At 59.1% G+C, this 13,309-nt stretch overlaps 1 protein-coding gene across 1 annotated transcript in view; it reads right to left on the minus strand.

The window, feature by feature from the left end:
• MYT1L (myelin transcription factor 1 like) overlaps positions 1-13,309 on the minus strand; it is a 298,509-nt gene that overhangs the window by 8,440 nt on the left and 276,760 nt on the right. The window contains exons 20-22 of the mRNA XM_015561792.1: positions 7,846-7,908; positions 5,092-5,175; positions 3,699-3,920 (exon numbers count right to left, since the gene is read on the minus strand). Coding sequence (XP_015417278.1) covers positions 3,699-3,920; positions 5,092-5,175; positions 7,846-7,908 — 369 coding nt within the window. The remainder of the gene's footprint in view (positions 1-3,698; positions 3,921-5,091; positions 5,176-7,845; positions 7,909-13,309) is intronic.

Genomic DNA, 13,309 nt, shown 5'->3' on the forward strand with positions numbered 1-13,309 from the left:
TGAACTTTCCAGCGACCAACACAGCCGCCTCCCGGTCTCTCACGAGGGTCAGCACTTGGTCTAGTGTTGGTCCTCACTGGGCTGTGCCCCCCCATCAGCCCACGTCCGAGTGAGGGGGACCCGTGACAGGGACCGTGTTTGGGAACGTGCTCGCGTCCAGATGGAGGAGATGGGTCCGGCGGGGCCCTGGCCGATGACGGGCGTCCCCATGGGAGGAGGGCCAGGTGGCACAAACAGAGCGAGGCCAGGACGACAGGCAGAGACTTGAGGCGAAGCCTCCTCCAGCCAAGGAATCCCCCGACCTCTGGCCCCGGCAGACGCAGGGAGAGGCAAAGAGGACCTGCTTGTGGCCCCCAGATGGAGGGTGCACATCTGGGGGGCTGTCGGGACGGCTCAGGGACACACCCAGCGAGTTCTTAGCTGGCGCTGTGCTCCGAGTCCAGGCATGCCCCAGTCCCACAGGCCGCTCTCGGTTGTCAGTGTGTGACCAGAACTGCTGTGTGCCTACGAGCTGCAGGCGGATCAGGGCACATGGCAGGACGTGCGGGGAAGCGATCCTATCGGGGGGGACCCCATGGAACGGAGACTCGGACGCCTGGAGTCTGAGCTATCTGCCCAGCGGGGTCCTCAGGCTCTGGAGTGGCCTCCTCAGGCCTGGTTCCTGGAGGGTGCCCGCGGGGAACCTGAGCCGCGCCCGGCAGGCCCACGGTGAGGAGAGCAGGTGCATGGCGGGCTCCTGAGTGCCAGTGGGGACACCGCTGGGGCCTTAGGATGCCCAGGCTGCCGGGCCTGCGGGCTCAGGCCGGGACCAAGCACACTAACAAGTTGGCCCTGGGCCTGGCGGGTAGCGAGGTGGTGCATGGCCGCGCTTTGGGGAGTCCCGGGGCGCCCAGTGGCTGCTTGCCTGGCAGGACGCCCGGGGTGGTAGTGGCTAGGGCTGCGGGGAGGGAGCCAGCTGTGACCCGCAGCCTTTCCCTCACCAGCTCCGTGGGGTTCACAGTTTGACAGTTGCTGGATCTGAGCTCCTCCCTCCCAAGTGTTCATGGTCAGACACTAACTCGCTGATGAAAGAGCGAGTGCATCTGAGCTGGTTCAGGGCAGCGGTCAGCGGTCAGCACAGGGCGGTGCCAGGAACTCGCTCCGACGGACCCAGCGGGAAGCCATCCTCCAAGGGGCAGTGAACTCAAATCCCTCCCGACTCCCCAGTGACGGTGGCCCGCAGGCCGGGCTTGGGAAGGGGCTCTGAGGATGCATCGTCAGGGTCTTCAGTGGGAACGGCTTGGACCCAGAGTCCCCACTGGTGTCCTCGGCCTGGACCTGTGGTCCAGGTGAAAGAGGCCACGACGGTCGCTCCGAGCGGGAGCACAGGCCCACCCTCCTGCTCACTGCGGACACGCACGTCGCTGAGGCCGAGGCTCCTGGGCCTTCCACCTGGAGGGGCGGCTGGGTGAGCAGCCCACAGGGCCTCCCCTCCCTGGAGAGCAGGTCGTGACATATGTAGATCTCGTTAATGACGGCTCCACCAAAGCCCTGGGCTGGGTCCTACAGGCGTAGCAGTGAGCGCAAGGCCATGGGCCATGGACGAAGCCCACTGCACAGCCTCAGTTAACTATCAGCCGATGACTTGAAGGAGAGCATTGGCGACCACTTGTCACATTGTAAACTAGCATTTTGGTTCTAGGACTGTGTCTAGGGCAGGGGTGGGCAAACTTTTTGACTCGAGGGCCACAATAGGTTCTTAAACTGGACTCAGAAGAAGGAGCTGCGGCCGTGTGTCCCAACGTTGCCATGTTAACACTGCTGCTGGTGAAGGAGCGGAGGGGAGAGCGAGAGAAACCTCCGCCCTTTCGGCTCCGCGGGCCGGATAGAACAGCCGAACGGGCCGGATCGGGCCCGCGGGCCGTAGTTTGTCCACGGCTGGGATAGGGTGTGTTCGCAGGAGCCCCTGCAGTGTCTGTGGTAGGAGTCCTGTCCTGGTACCACCCACATCTAGAAAGGAGGCTGGCAGTTTCCAGGCACCCAGCCCTCAGGGGGTGGGGAGGGGAGGAGGAGGCAGCGGAGCTCCCAGTGGGTGGGTCATCCATCCCAGGACGACGCCCACCATCTGCCGGTCCTGCCCTGTGCAGACATCTGACACACTGTGACCTGTTTGCAGGGGAAACGCTGTGACCTGTTTGCAGGAGGAAACAGTGTGCCCTGTTTGCAGGGGAAACAGCGTGCCCTGTTTGCAGGCGGAAACAGTGTGCCCTGGTTGCAGGGGAAACAGCGTGCCCTGTTTGCAGGCGGAAACAGTGTGCCCTGGTTGCAGGGGAAACAGCGTGCCCTGTTTGCAGGCGGAAACAGTGTGCCCTGGTTGCAGGGGAAACAGCGTGCCCTGTTTGCAGGCGGAAACAGTGTGCCCTGGTTGCAGGGGAAACAGCGTGCCCTGTTTGCAGGCGGAAACAGTGTGCCCTGGTTGCAGGGGAAACAGCGTGCCCTGTTTGCAGGCGGAAACAGTGTGCCCTGGTTGCAGGGGAAACAGCGTGCCCTGTTTGCAGGCGGAAACAGTGTGCCCTGGTTGCAGGGGAAACAGCGTGCCCTGTTTGCAGGCGGAAACAGTGTGCCCTGGTTGCAGGGGAAACAGCGTGCCCTGTTTGCAGGCGGAAACAGTGTGCCCTGGTTGCAGGGGAAACAGCGTGCCCTGTTTGCAGGCGGAAACAGTGTGCCCTGGTTGCAGGGGAAACAGCGTGCCCTGTTTGCAGGCGGAAACAGTGTGCCCTGTTTGCAGGAAGAGGGAAAGGGTGGGTGGGGCTATGATGGGAGGTGTGTGCACCTCTGCCCCAGGGCACTTTCTGGGAGGAGACTGGCTGCCTGCATCAGAGGTGAGCGGCGCCTGGACAGGAGCTGAGATGAGGTCAGGGAGCAGAAGTCTCCTCCTCCCCTTGGGCCCGTGCACCCCGTTGGTACCATTTCAACTTTCTATCTGAGTAATTGAGAATTCCTGTCTTAATTTTTAAAAATCTTTAAAGAACATGAAGCTCATTGCTGCAGATCCCTGAACACACCCCTTCCTGTGGTTGCACTCAGCTCTTGTGCACTCCGTGCTGGGTGTGGCTCTGCAGGTGGAGCTGGCTGCACGGTGCCCATGGTGTGCACCCAGCATGACAAGCAGGGAAGGGGACAGCCTGGAACCCCCCCGCCCCAGCATGGTGTCTGCAGGGCCAGCAGGAGCCTCAGTTCCTCCTCACAACCTCCGGGCCTGGTTTCTGTGAAGCCAGCACATAAAGGCCAGGGACGCACTGACCTCTGACCTCCTGCAATGAGCCCGCGCGGCCACGCGATTCAACAGAACAGGCCTCTTCTCCCAAGGCCACCGACTGCATATAGTTCCTCTTGCACGAAGCAAATTAAAACGAAGGGTCGACGGCTCTTCTGGAAACTTCCTGCTCTATCTTTGGTTCAGGCATTCAAGGCGAGGACCAGCCTTGATCCTCGGGGGCCCATGAGTGCAGAGACTCGTGGTTGTTACTGCGGCCCCTGGCCCGACCCCGGACACCGCTCCCCAGTGTGGCTGTGCTGGGGCGCTGGCGCTTTTCCAGGAGCCTGTCCCCTTCCTTCCCGCCTCAGGGTCCTCAGCGCCGGGGGACTGAGGCGCTGTGTGCTCTTACACCGTCGTGCTGAGCTCCCTGCAACCTCCAGGAAGGCCGGCCGGCACTCACCTGCGGTGTGTGAGGAAGCTGCCGCTGACGTGCCCGGAGCCATCGCAGCCGGGGGTGGGACAGGACATGCCCTCCGTCTTGACCGACTTCCAGGAGAACTGGGAGCCATTGAGGTACCCGTCCTTCTGCCTCTTGGCCGCCAGGGGGCAGCCGGAGGCGCTGCGGTGGGAGGCGTACTTCCCGGTGATGTGGCCCTGGCCGTCGCACCCGGGGACGGGGCACCTGAGAGCAGACAGAGGAGACACGCGTTCCTGCCTGCCGCACACAGCTGGTGGCTCTACAGCAACTCAGAATCACCTGACTCCACTCGTCTCTCCGGCCAGACAGACGGGAAACGTGAGTGGGGGGTGAGGGCGCGTTTCACCCTCGCGGACACCCGCCCAGGGCCCGCGTCTGCCGACAAGACTCCACCGGTGGGCAGAACCACGGCTTTGATGGAGGAAATAAGTCAAGTCAGTGGGAAGCTGCAGGGGTTTTCCATAAAGGCTATTTCATAAACTTGTTCTCTCAGGAGCTAGGACACGTCTGTTTGTCTGGCCATGTTCTCCGGCAGCGGGAGAGAGGATTTAACTGAGGCCCTTGGGACAGCGTAAGCACAGAGCACGCCTCGCGGACATCTGGGGAATCTGTGGAAAGCGATGGGCTGATGCTACAGCTCCGAGCAGCCACGGAGCTTCTGGAACTTCTCACAAGGCGACAGCAAAGGGCTGCGCACACAGCCAGGCCGCAGACGCCTGGGCGAGCTCACGGCTCCTCACAGGCCCCAGGCTGTGGGTTTGGCCGGCATTTTTTCTTAAAACATTAAAGTTTTCATGCTATGTAATTTGCATTGCCTATTTATTTTGAAACATTTTAATAATTTTTATTTTAATTAATTTTCATTTTATTAACAATTTTTGCAAAGACACTGAGGTTAAAATCTCACGGAGACAGCACCAGGTTTATCATGGATTTTTGAGACCCAGGCTCACTGGCGCCGGTTCTGGGCCAAGGCCTGGGTGAGTGGGAGGGCGGACGCTCTCTCTGGCCCCACATGCCAGGAGCCTCGGTCCTGCTGAGAGTGGATGTAGCTACATGATGCCACGAGCCAGATGCCAGCACGGTGCTCACCCCGATCCTGTGTTCAATACCTTCCTCTACTTCCGTGAACCTGCCTTTCCCGTGAACAGACTGTGTTTTGCCCCAGGAAGAGGGATCCTTCGCAGCTTTGTTACTTAGAACATCAAACTGATGGGTATTCGCCTGTCACATCAACCACACTTAGACATCCGGTCTGGTCTGGGTTTAAATGATCTGACCTTGCAGTTGACTGACATCCCAAAGCGTGCCCTCCCCACGACTCTCACCTGCTCCCCACACGTGCCCTGCAGCCGCGCCCCGCCCGCACGCACACCTGATGGGCTCCTGGTCCTCCTTGTCCTCCTTGCTCTGTGCTATCCGGATGCCGCTCTTCTTGGCCCGCGGGCACCCTGAAAGGCTGAGGAGAAGCACGGGGTCAGCATCTCCCCCCCTTCGGGTCCGTGACCGCATCCCCCAGAGCCCGCTTCCCGCATGAAACAAAATCTGGGTCCCCGGGCGCAGCCCCTCTGTGCGCTCCAAGCCTCCCGCCTGCAGGGGGGGCGGCCTAGCGCGGGCACTGCCGGCCCTGAAGGCAGCGCGGGGCCTGTTCTCACGGGGGGGCTGGTGGCTCTCTCCAGATGACTTCTTCTTGCTGATTTCCATACTGATGGAAACTAGAGAACTTTCCTACCACCGACTGGGCGCCGGAACCCCAGAAAAGCAAAGCTAAGCATCGATCAACATTTAAAGACTCCTGTTTTTTTGCTTAAAACGTGGAAATGAAAACCCCTGCTCACTGCCCACCCAGCATGGAGCGCCCTGCAGAACCAGCAGCTGGAGACCATCTGCTCGGTGGGCAGTGGCTCGGAGGCGGACGCTGGGAGGGGTGCCCGGGACAGGCCCTTCTCTCCCGCGAGTCTCAGCTTCCTCGCCTGCACTCCAGAGCAAGCAGGCCCGTGTCAGCTGGAGGCGAAAGGAGCCGAGGAGGCCCGCCAGGTGTGGGCAGAGGGACCTCAGACCTCCTCCCAGTGTGGGTCTGTGTTTGTGATTCCTTCTTTAGGGTCCAAAGGTAAACCCAGAAAAGTCACTCTGGTTTGAGTGAGGTGGGAATTCATGCCTCCGCACCTCAGCCGCAGGAGCCGAGTCAGCCACAGGAGCTGTGGGAGCCGCGGGTGCTGTGTGCTGGGAGGGGCAGCCCTGCCTCTGGGTGGCCGTGGGCTCAGTGCCCCACTGGCTCCCGAGAGCGGCTCTCCGATGGGGCTGCCCGACCCTCCTGAACGTGTGATTCTCCTTCGTCAGAGCGTCCACAGGGACGTGAAGGGGACTCTGCGGCTCACCCTCTCCCTCCTCTGCGGATCTGCAGGGGCCACAGGGGACCCCCGAGCAGGGACGTGGGCAGAATTAACCCGTCCTGTTAGGGGGCTTCTGTCCCCCTGGGATTGAGGCCGAGGCCCTTCCTGCCTCCCATCCAGCTGCCCCAGAGCCTCTCCCTGGCTGGCACCGGCTGTGTCCTCTGGCTGTCGCCCTTCACGCTGATGTGTGCTGGGAGGCTGGCCGAGCACGGTGGGAGCGGACATTGCGCCAAAGGCCTTTTCAGTCCGTCTCTCACCCACCTTCTCTGTGCGGAAAGCCCGCCCGGCCTCCCAGGCGTGGGCTACGTGTCCTGGAGGCCGAGTTCCCCACCACGCGTTTAGCAGGACTCACACCAGTTTCCCTGCAGCTCCCCACGTGCTTGTACCCGCGGCGCCTCCACACGGCCCCTCCTGGTCCCCAGAGCGCGTGGATTCGGGTGTTGCGGCTGCAGCAACTCGTCTGCTTGACTTTTTCCATTTAACTGGAGTTTTTGGTCTAGTTTTACTGCATTTGCTCTAACCCAGTGACCTGATGCTAGCTCGCTTTCTGGAGGTGACCCTGAGGTTCTCCATTAAGACGCCTGGTGAACCAGCTCAGCGCAAGGAGGCTGGTCCTGACGCCGGGCCGTGGTGGGGCCGCAGCACTGTGACTTCGGGGAACCTCTGGCTGTCACAGCAGCACCTGCAGTGGCTCCCACAGCACTGAATTCTCCAGCCCATGACGTGGGCAGCGCCAGGCGGACCCCAGGAGCCGGGGGTGGTAGCAGGACCCGGCGAGGAAACAAGCTGTGCCAGCCAGCAAGCACCCCCCGGTGGGGTCACTGGGTGGCTGAGGGCTTGACCTCTGACCCGCCGACCAGCCCCACGGCTCTGTGCAAACGACCTTCCCCTGGAGGGCGGTGGGCAGTGTGGGTGGCGGACGTGCCTCTGGCGTCCTGACTCTCTGTTTGTGGGGGGGCACTCAAGCAGAAGGCTCGGCTGCCGGACAGCCCGCCCTGCTGAGCTGTGGCGAGTGGCCGCCGGCAGTGCCCACTGCTGTCCGTTGTTTAGTTGCGGCCCTGCTGTCCTTCACCCAACGGCCTCCATTCAGAAAGACCCGGTCCTTCCGGCGCTGGCTTGTTCCCCCTGAACACGGTAGGAGGTTCTCGCACCCACCACAGGGCCGAGGCCCACTCTGCGCCGACATCGCACCGAAGGCTCTTTAATCCGCTCCCGGCACAGGCCCGGCCTAGTGGGCGCTCACAGGCTGTGGACCGAGTGTCGCTCGCCCCGATGGCGGCTGCTCCCCGGGGCGGCTGCTCTGAGCCATGTGTGGACGCCGCCTCCTGGGGAGCGGCCACACGTGACGTGTGAGCTTCATCATTTCTGTGGGGTCGGCTCTGCGGCCCGGCCGACGGGACGGCGCAGCCTGGGGCTCCAATCTGACTTGTGAGCGTGTCAGAGGCTCCCCCACAGGGACTGTCCTCGGTCTTAAGTCTTCCTGGATCTTCTCTCTCAGTTAAGGACTCGCTACCGCTGCCTGTAGAGCTGCTGTGGGCGGAGCCAGCTGTAGAGAGAGCTCTGCCAGGGGCTGGGCTGCCCCAGGGGAGCTCGCTCTCTGAGTGGCCCCGCAGGGCACGGCTGCTCTGTGCGACCATGTACCAGTGGGGTCAGTGGGTGCCAGGGCCGGCAGCAGGACCCCGGCAGGAGGGGGACAAGAAAGGACGGTTTCAAGGGGAGCACAGTGCCCCACGTACCTTCGATGGGAAGCGTAGTTGCCGGTAATGTGCCCAGAGCCGTCGCAGCCAGGGGTGGGGCACCTATGATTAAACACACAAACAGGGCAATTTACTTGAAAGGAATGAAATCCCCTGGACAATAACTTTCTTATTTCTCCAGAAAGCAAGTTCCCTTAATGCACATGCTCCCGTGTGAGGAGGTCATGCAGCGCGGCTCCGGCTGCGTGGACACCAACCTGGGCCGCCTCTTCCTTCCACCCCAGCGACACTCTCCAGGGGCCCTGATGCCCAGCACCTGCCTGGGACTCAGGCCCGGAGCGTGGCCCTTGGCTGCTGCAGCCTGTCCCGTCTCCAGGACCCGGCTGCCCCGCCCCTGGAGCCGCTGCAGGTGGGCACCACAGGCCTGGCAGCACCCCAGCACACACGTGAAGCAAGGCTCTCCCTCAGACATGTGTGCCCAGGGGTCTAAACTGCCAGGCCCAGGACACGATGCTCCACGCTCCTCACTGGTCAACCGATGCCAGTGCAGCAGCAACAGGGCCTGGCCCTGGGGTGAGCGCCACCTATCAGCCCACTGGGCAGGCAGAGCTACCCGAACGTCCTTGTTTCTTTTCGCTGACCGTGGAGCAGCCGGGCCGAGGCAGCTAAGATGCTTCGATTGGCTCCAGCACCTACTGCCTCTGCCTCACCTCCGAGCCAGGCCGTCCGCTCTTCTCTCCCACACTGCCTCGCACTATGGGGGAGAGCGCTGACAACGTTTTAGCGATTCTCCTCCAAATCACTTCCTAAGTACGCCCTCTCAAGAATAACCAGACAGTTCTGCAAAGACAGTTTCCCTTTAAGCCATTTCAGTTGCATTTCTTCCTCCAGAAATGTAAAAACTGAGGACACAAATCACAGATTTTAGATCCTGAACAGATGCCAACTGTTTCTAAGGCAGCGGTTCTCAACCTTCTGGCCCTTTAAATGCAGGTCCTCATGTGGTGACCCAAACATAAAACATTGTTCGTTGCTACTTCATCACTGTCATGTTGCTACTGTGATGAACCGTAATGTAAATATCTGATATGCAGGGTGGTTTTAGGCGACCCCTGTGAAAGGGCCGTTCGACCGCCAAGGGGGTCGCGACCCACAGGTTGAGAACCGCTGGTCTAAGGGATCAGGTGTGCCTCCCACTCAGGGCGCCTCCCTGGACACGGGTGCTGAGACCAGTGCATGACCTGCTCACAGACGGACGTCCTCGCGGCCAGACGAGTGTGGGGAGTGGAGGGGAGATACGTGAGCCTGGACTGCATTCAATGCCGGGAATGCCATCTTTTGCCAGTTGGATGTATCAACAATTTTTGGTATTAGAAGCTGTCAAATTCTCCTTTAGTCCCAAGAGAGGGAAGAAGTCTAGGTCTGAGGGCGTAGAAATTGGTAGCTGCCATATTGTCCTGAAGGTTCAAGCTTAAGCTATAGCGTGTGCTGTTGGAGAATTACAGAGTGACAGCATGAGGGGCGTAGAGAAGTTGCTGGTGGGCACGGGGTGGGGGCTGGGGGGTTGGGACCTTTAAAGTAGGAGAGTGAGAAGCAATGAGAGGTTAAAGCAAATCGGGATCACAGCTGTTTCTGTCTGGTCACAAGACTGTTCTGCCAAGGCCAAGTGGCCACTGCCCGAGTGATGGCTGGACAGCCGTGCTGTCCATGGAGCCTCCCGGACGGCGAGCCCAGAGCCCCGGGAGGGACACTGCAGCTCGAGGCTGTCTGAAGGGAGCTGTCCTCAGGCGTCTCCATGGGGAAACGTACAGGGAGCAGGGATCTTCCCACCGGCAATAACACACTTGGCCCTGCTTTTTGCTTTAAAAAAAATCCTAAATTTTTCCTAACTTAAGAAGTTAGTGAAAACTTATTTAAAATGTATTCATTTTCACACGAGTCGACACTGTTTCATATGCTGTTCTCTATGTGGCAGGAGAAGAGTGAGATTATTCTGTTCAAGTTTAAAGTGAGGCCTTACAACCAAAACCCTACACAGGGAAGTCAGGTTTGACTAATTATAAGAAGGTTTTCAGAGTCGTTTCTATGTGGTTAAGCCATTTACAAATGCATCGTGTGATTTAACAAAAAGGCATTTAAAATGCCTTTATCACCATAAAAACAAAACACCGATTTGGCTCATTTTTGGAGCTTTCATTCCTAGAAAGAGGCCTTGCTTTCTGAAAAGGTCTGTTTCTATCTCCAGGGTCTCCAGGTCGGCAGCTGGCCTGCCCCCCGCTGGCTGTGGGGCTGGGGAGGTGGGGGTGGGGGGGGTGGAAGGAGGGGGGATTGCCACGTGGCCAGGAGTCCTCCTTCTCACCAGGCTGGCCGCAGTCTGACCTCAGTGCAGGGGGGGGCAGGAGGGGTGCCAACAGCTCCCAGGACGCAGGGGTCCCTCCCCCTCCTCCCTGCACTGGCCACGTCCGAGTCCCCAACACAGTCTCCTCCTGTGCTCCTGGGCCACGCCCGGCGGCCCAGAACGGTTTCCCAAAACTCCTTTTTTCTAACAGCCCTGCCTGTTCACTTGTGTGTGAGTGTGCAGACGGTAAGGCTTTTAAAACTCAGAGCCACATGCGTATTTCCTAGCTAAGAAACCTCAACATTCAAAATTCTGTTTTCTTCCCTCGGTGAGTGAGGAAGTGACTGTCCCTCTGACAAAAGGGGTGTTGGGTGCTCAGGCGGGGCCAGCCCCGGGCCCCTGATAATGGCTACAAAAGCCGTGAGCAAAACCCCTCTGCATCCCCCAGCCAGGCACACGTCCCTCAGGAGGCGGCTGCGCGGGGACCGAATCCGTAGACAGAACAGGGCAGCAGCACGCGCCGCTCAGCTTGGGCTCCAGATGGCAGAGGAGACTGACTGGTTTCTATGGAAACCGCCTGCCGGGCAGGCTCAGGCTCTCACACAGCGCCCTCTCGCTGCCGGGCGTTGCCACGACAATGGCATGAGTCTATTTCGGCTCCTATGTACAAGGTGCGTTAAGTACAACATCCGCTCCACGCGTTTCGTCTCTCCCACGCCACAGGGACCGCTGGTGAAACCACTGAGGAAGCACAGATGATCCGAGCATCCACCTGGCCCCTCATGGAGAACTTCAAGACAAAAACATGTTGGACCCACGCCTGGTATGTGATGTGGCATTTGCCCCCGGGTTTCAGTAAAACGGAAAGAAGAATTTTGGGTGCCATGTGTTATCATCTGGCTGGAAACACTGGTCTTGTATAGACATTTAAGAATGGGGATGGAAAAGTCACATTAAAAAAGTTTTAAATGTGTTTGAATTTTGCGGTATCTGGGCCAAATCTAAAAAGGAAAGGCAGGGCCACTCACAGCTTGGAGTTCTGGTGTCCTGAGTCAGCCCTTCTCCTGCTGCGGCGGCAGATCTGAGACGCCAGAGACCGGGCCCAAACCTCTCAGGGGGCCTCCTGCTCACAGCTGCCTCTACACATTTGCCACCAAAACCCAGGTTCTACTGGGACCCACCTAGGATCATCACTGATCACCCTGACACGGAGGTCGTGACACACACTCCTCACCATCAGAGAAGAACTCACTACCTCTGCACCGAGCTACACCGCCACGACGCCCTGCCCGCAGCCTGCACACAGCGCCGCCGACACAGGGCTTGCCTCTGGTGTCCTTCAGCGAGACTTGCAACCTACACTTGTGCTGTTTCTCCATCACAAGCCACAGCCCGGACACGGGGTGACAGCAATGCCAACAGTTAGCCCGCCCGCTGAAGTCGCATCACCGCCTAATTACCCGTGAGAACATCTGGGGGCCTCCTCCAGGGGGGTCAGCCCCGTGCCTCCAAGATCAACGTGGGGACGTGAGCCACAGCTGTGTTAGGTAAGAGGCTGGTGCACGAAGGGAAACGCCACGTCTCGCACACACAGCCCGAGCACCGCCATGTGCTTGCGGGTCTGGGCTGGTCCGTCCGTGCAGCCGCCCAACCCACTGACCAGCCCCACAGGGACAACCGCACCCCACTGACCAGGCCCCACAGGGACAACCGCACGCCTGCCCCGACTCTGAGCACAGGGGCCAGAACATACAGAAAAACAGTCCCTCGATGCTTCCTGTTCCTTTCTTTCACGGCCACTCTAGTGAGGGAACTTACTAAGTAAAACACAAAAGATGAAAAAGTATCATTTTTTTTTCTTCCTGCCCTCAAGTTTCAAACAAGTCATAAAAATGTAAAATTAAGCCTTGTCGATGGTAGCAAAATCCATTAGTGAATTGGGATGATTCAGGCTTCATATCTAAAAGCCTTTCCCCAATTTATATAAAAAGTTCAATTCGAAAGCTTTTTTTTTTTTTTGCCTAAAGAGATATAACTCTAGAAATGTATTTTTTAATTTTGATGTTTTTGGTCACATAATTAAGAAAAAAAATTAACACAGAGAAGTAAAAAAATAAAAATACAGGGTGTCCCAAAAAATGTATACACACTTTCACAGCTGAGAGCTCAATTTTGAGAATATTGTGTATTTTAATTAAAAACTGCCTCCATAATTATTCAAAGTGTGTGCACACCTTTCTGTGGGACACCCTCACACCCCGATCTCTGCGGCTCCTCCCCAGCGCTCTCCCCAGCGAGAACGCAGGGCGCTCAGGAGCCAGTGCCTCACGCCTGCCCAGTTTCTCACACATGTTCCCCGAGACTCAAGGAAAGACGAAGCCTTGGGGTTGTTTCAACCTGTGAGACACTGAACTCTGTCTCCTTTGGACCTCACTTTCCAGCCTGCGTGCTCTGTCCCTCCCACCTCCTCCTGCCTGAGCTCGGGTGGGGCTGGACCCGCGGGCTGCGGTGCCCACGGCTCTGAAAACCACACACCAACTCGGACAGCACCCCTGTGCCCGCAGAGCCGGGGGAAGACTGCCCTTCGGTTACGTGATGTGTGGACAAAACCCACCTTTCTCTTCAGGCCCTAAGTACTTTCTTTTAAAATTACACGAAAAACAAACACACACGGAAAAGAATTCTAAAAGTACCTTCAGCATCAGTTAAACATGCTACGTGGTGATTCAGGTGACAGTGGAACAGGCTCAGGTTGCTAGAGCCGAAGGGTCATCGCGCGGAAGGAAGTCAGAGCTGTGGTTTGAGGGGCGCGGGGGCTGTGGCCGGGGCAGCAGGTGCAGAGGGGCATCTGGTGGGCAAGGGGCTTTGCAGCCGGTCCCTGCACCCCCCGTGCGCCGTGCAGGGTGAACCAGGGCAACCGCACGTTCTGCGCAGTCCCTGGAGGGTGCGTGCATCGCTTGAGCCTGGTGAGCAGGGTGTGTGCCAGGAGGTGCCAATTTTGACGTGGAGGCTTGGGTCGGCATCGGCTCAGCTCTAACACGTCCCACGTGAACCCCCCTGCCCGCCCCCCAACTGGGGCCCTGGGTGCCTGGAGGGGGTGCGGCCCTGGCGTGTGTCAGGCCGGCGACCAGGGCTCTAGGGCTCCGGCCTCCAAGGGAGCCCGAC

The sequence above is a fragment of the Myotis davidii genome, unplaced genomic scaffold (assembly GCF_000327345.1).
Source record: "Myotis davidii unplaced genomic scaffold, ASM32734v1 scaffold1395, whole genome shotgun sequence".
Classification (NCBI taxonomy): domain Eukaryota; kingdom Metazoa; phylum Chordata; class Mammalia; order Chiroptera; family Vespertilionidae; genus Myotis; species Myotis davidii.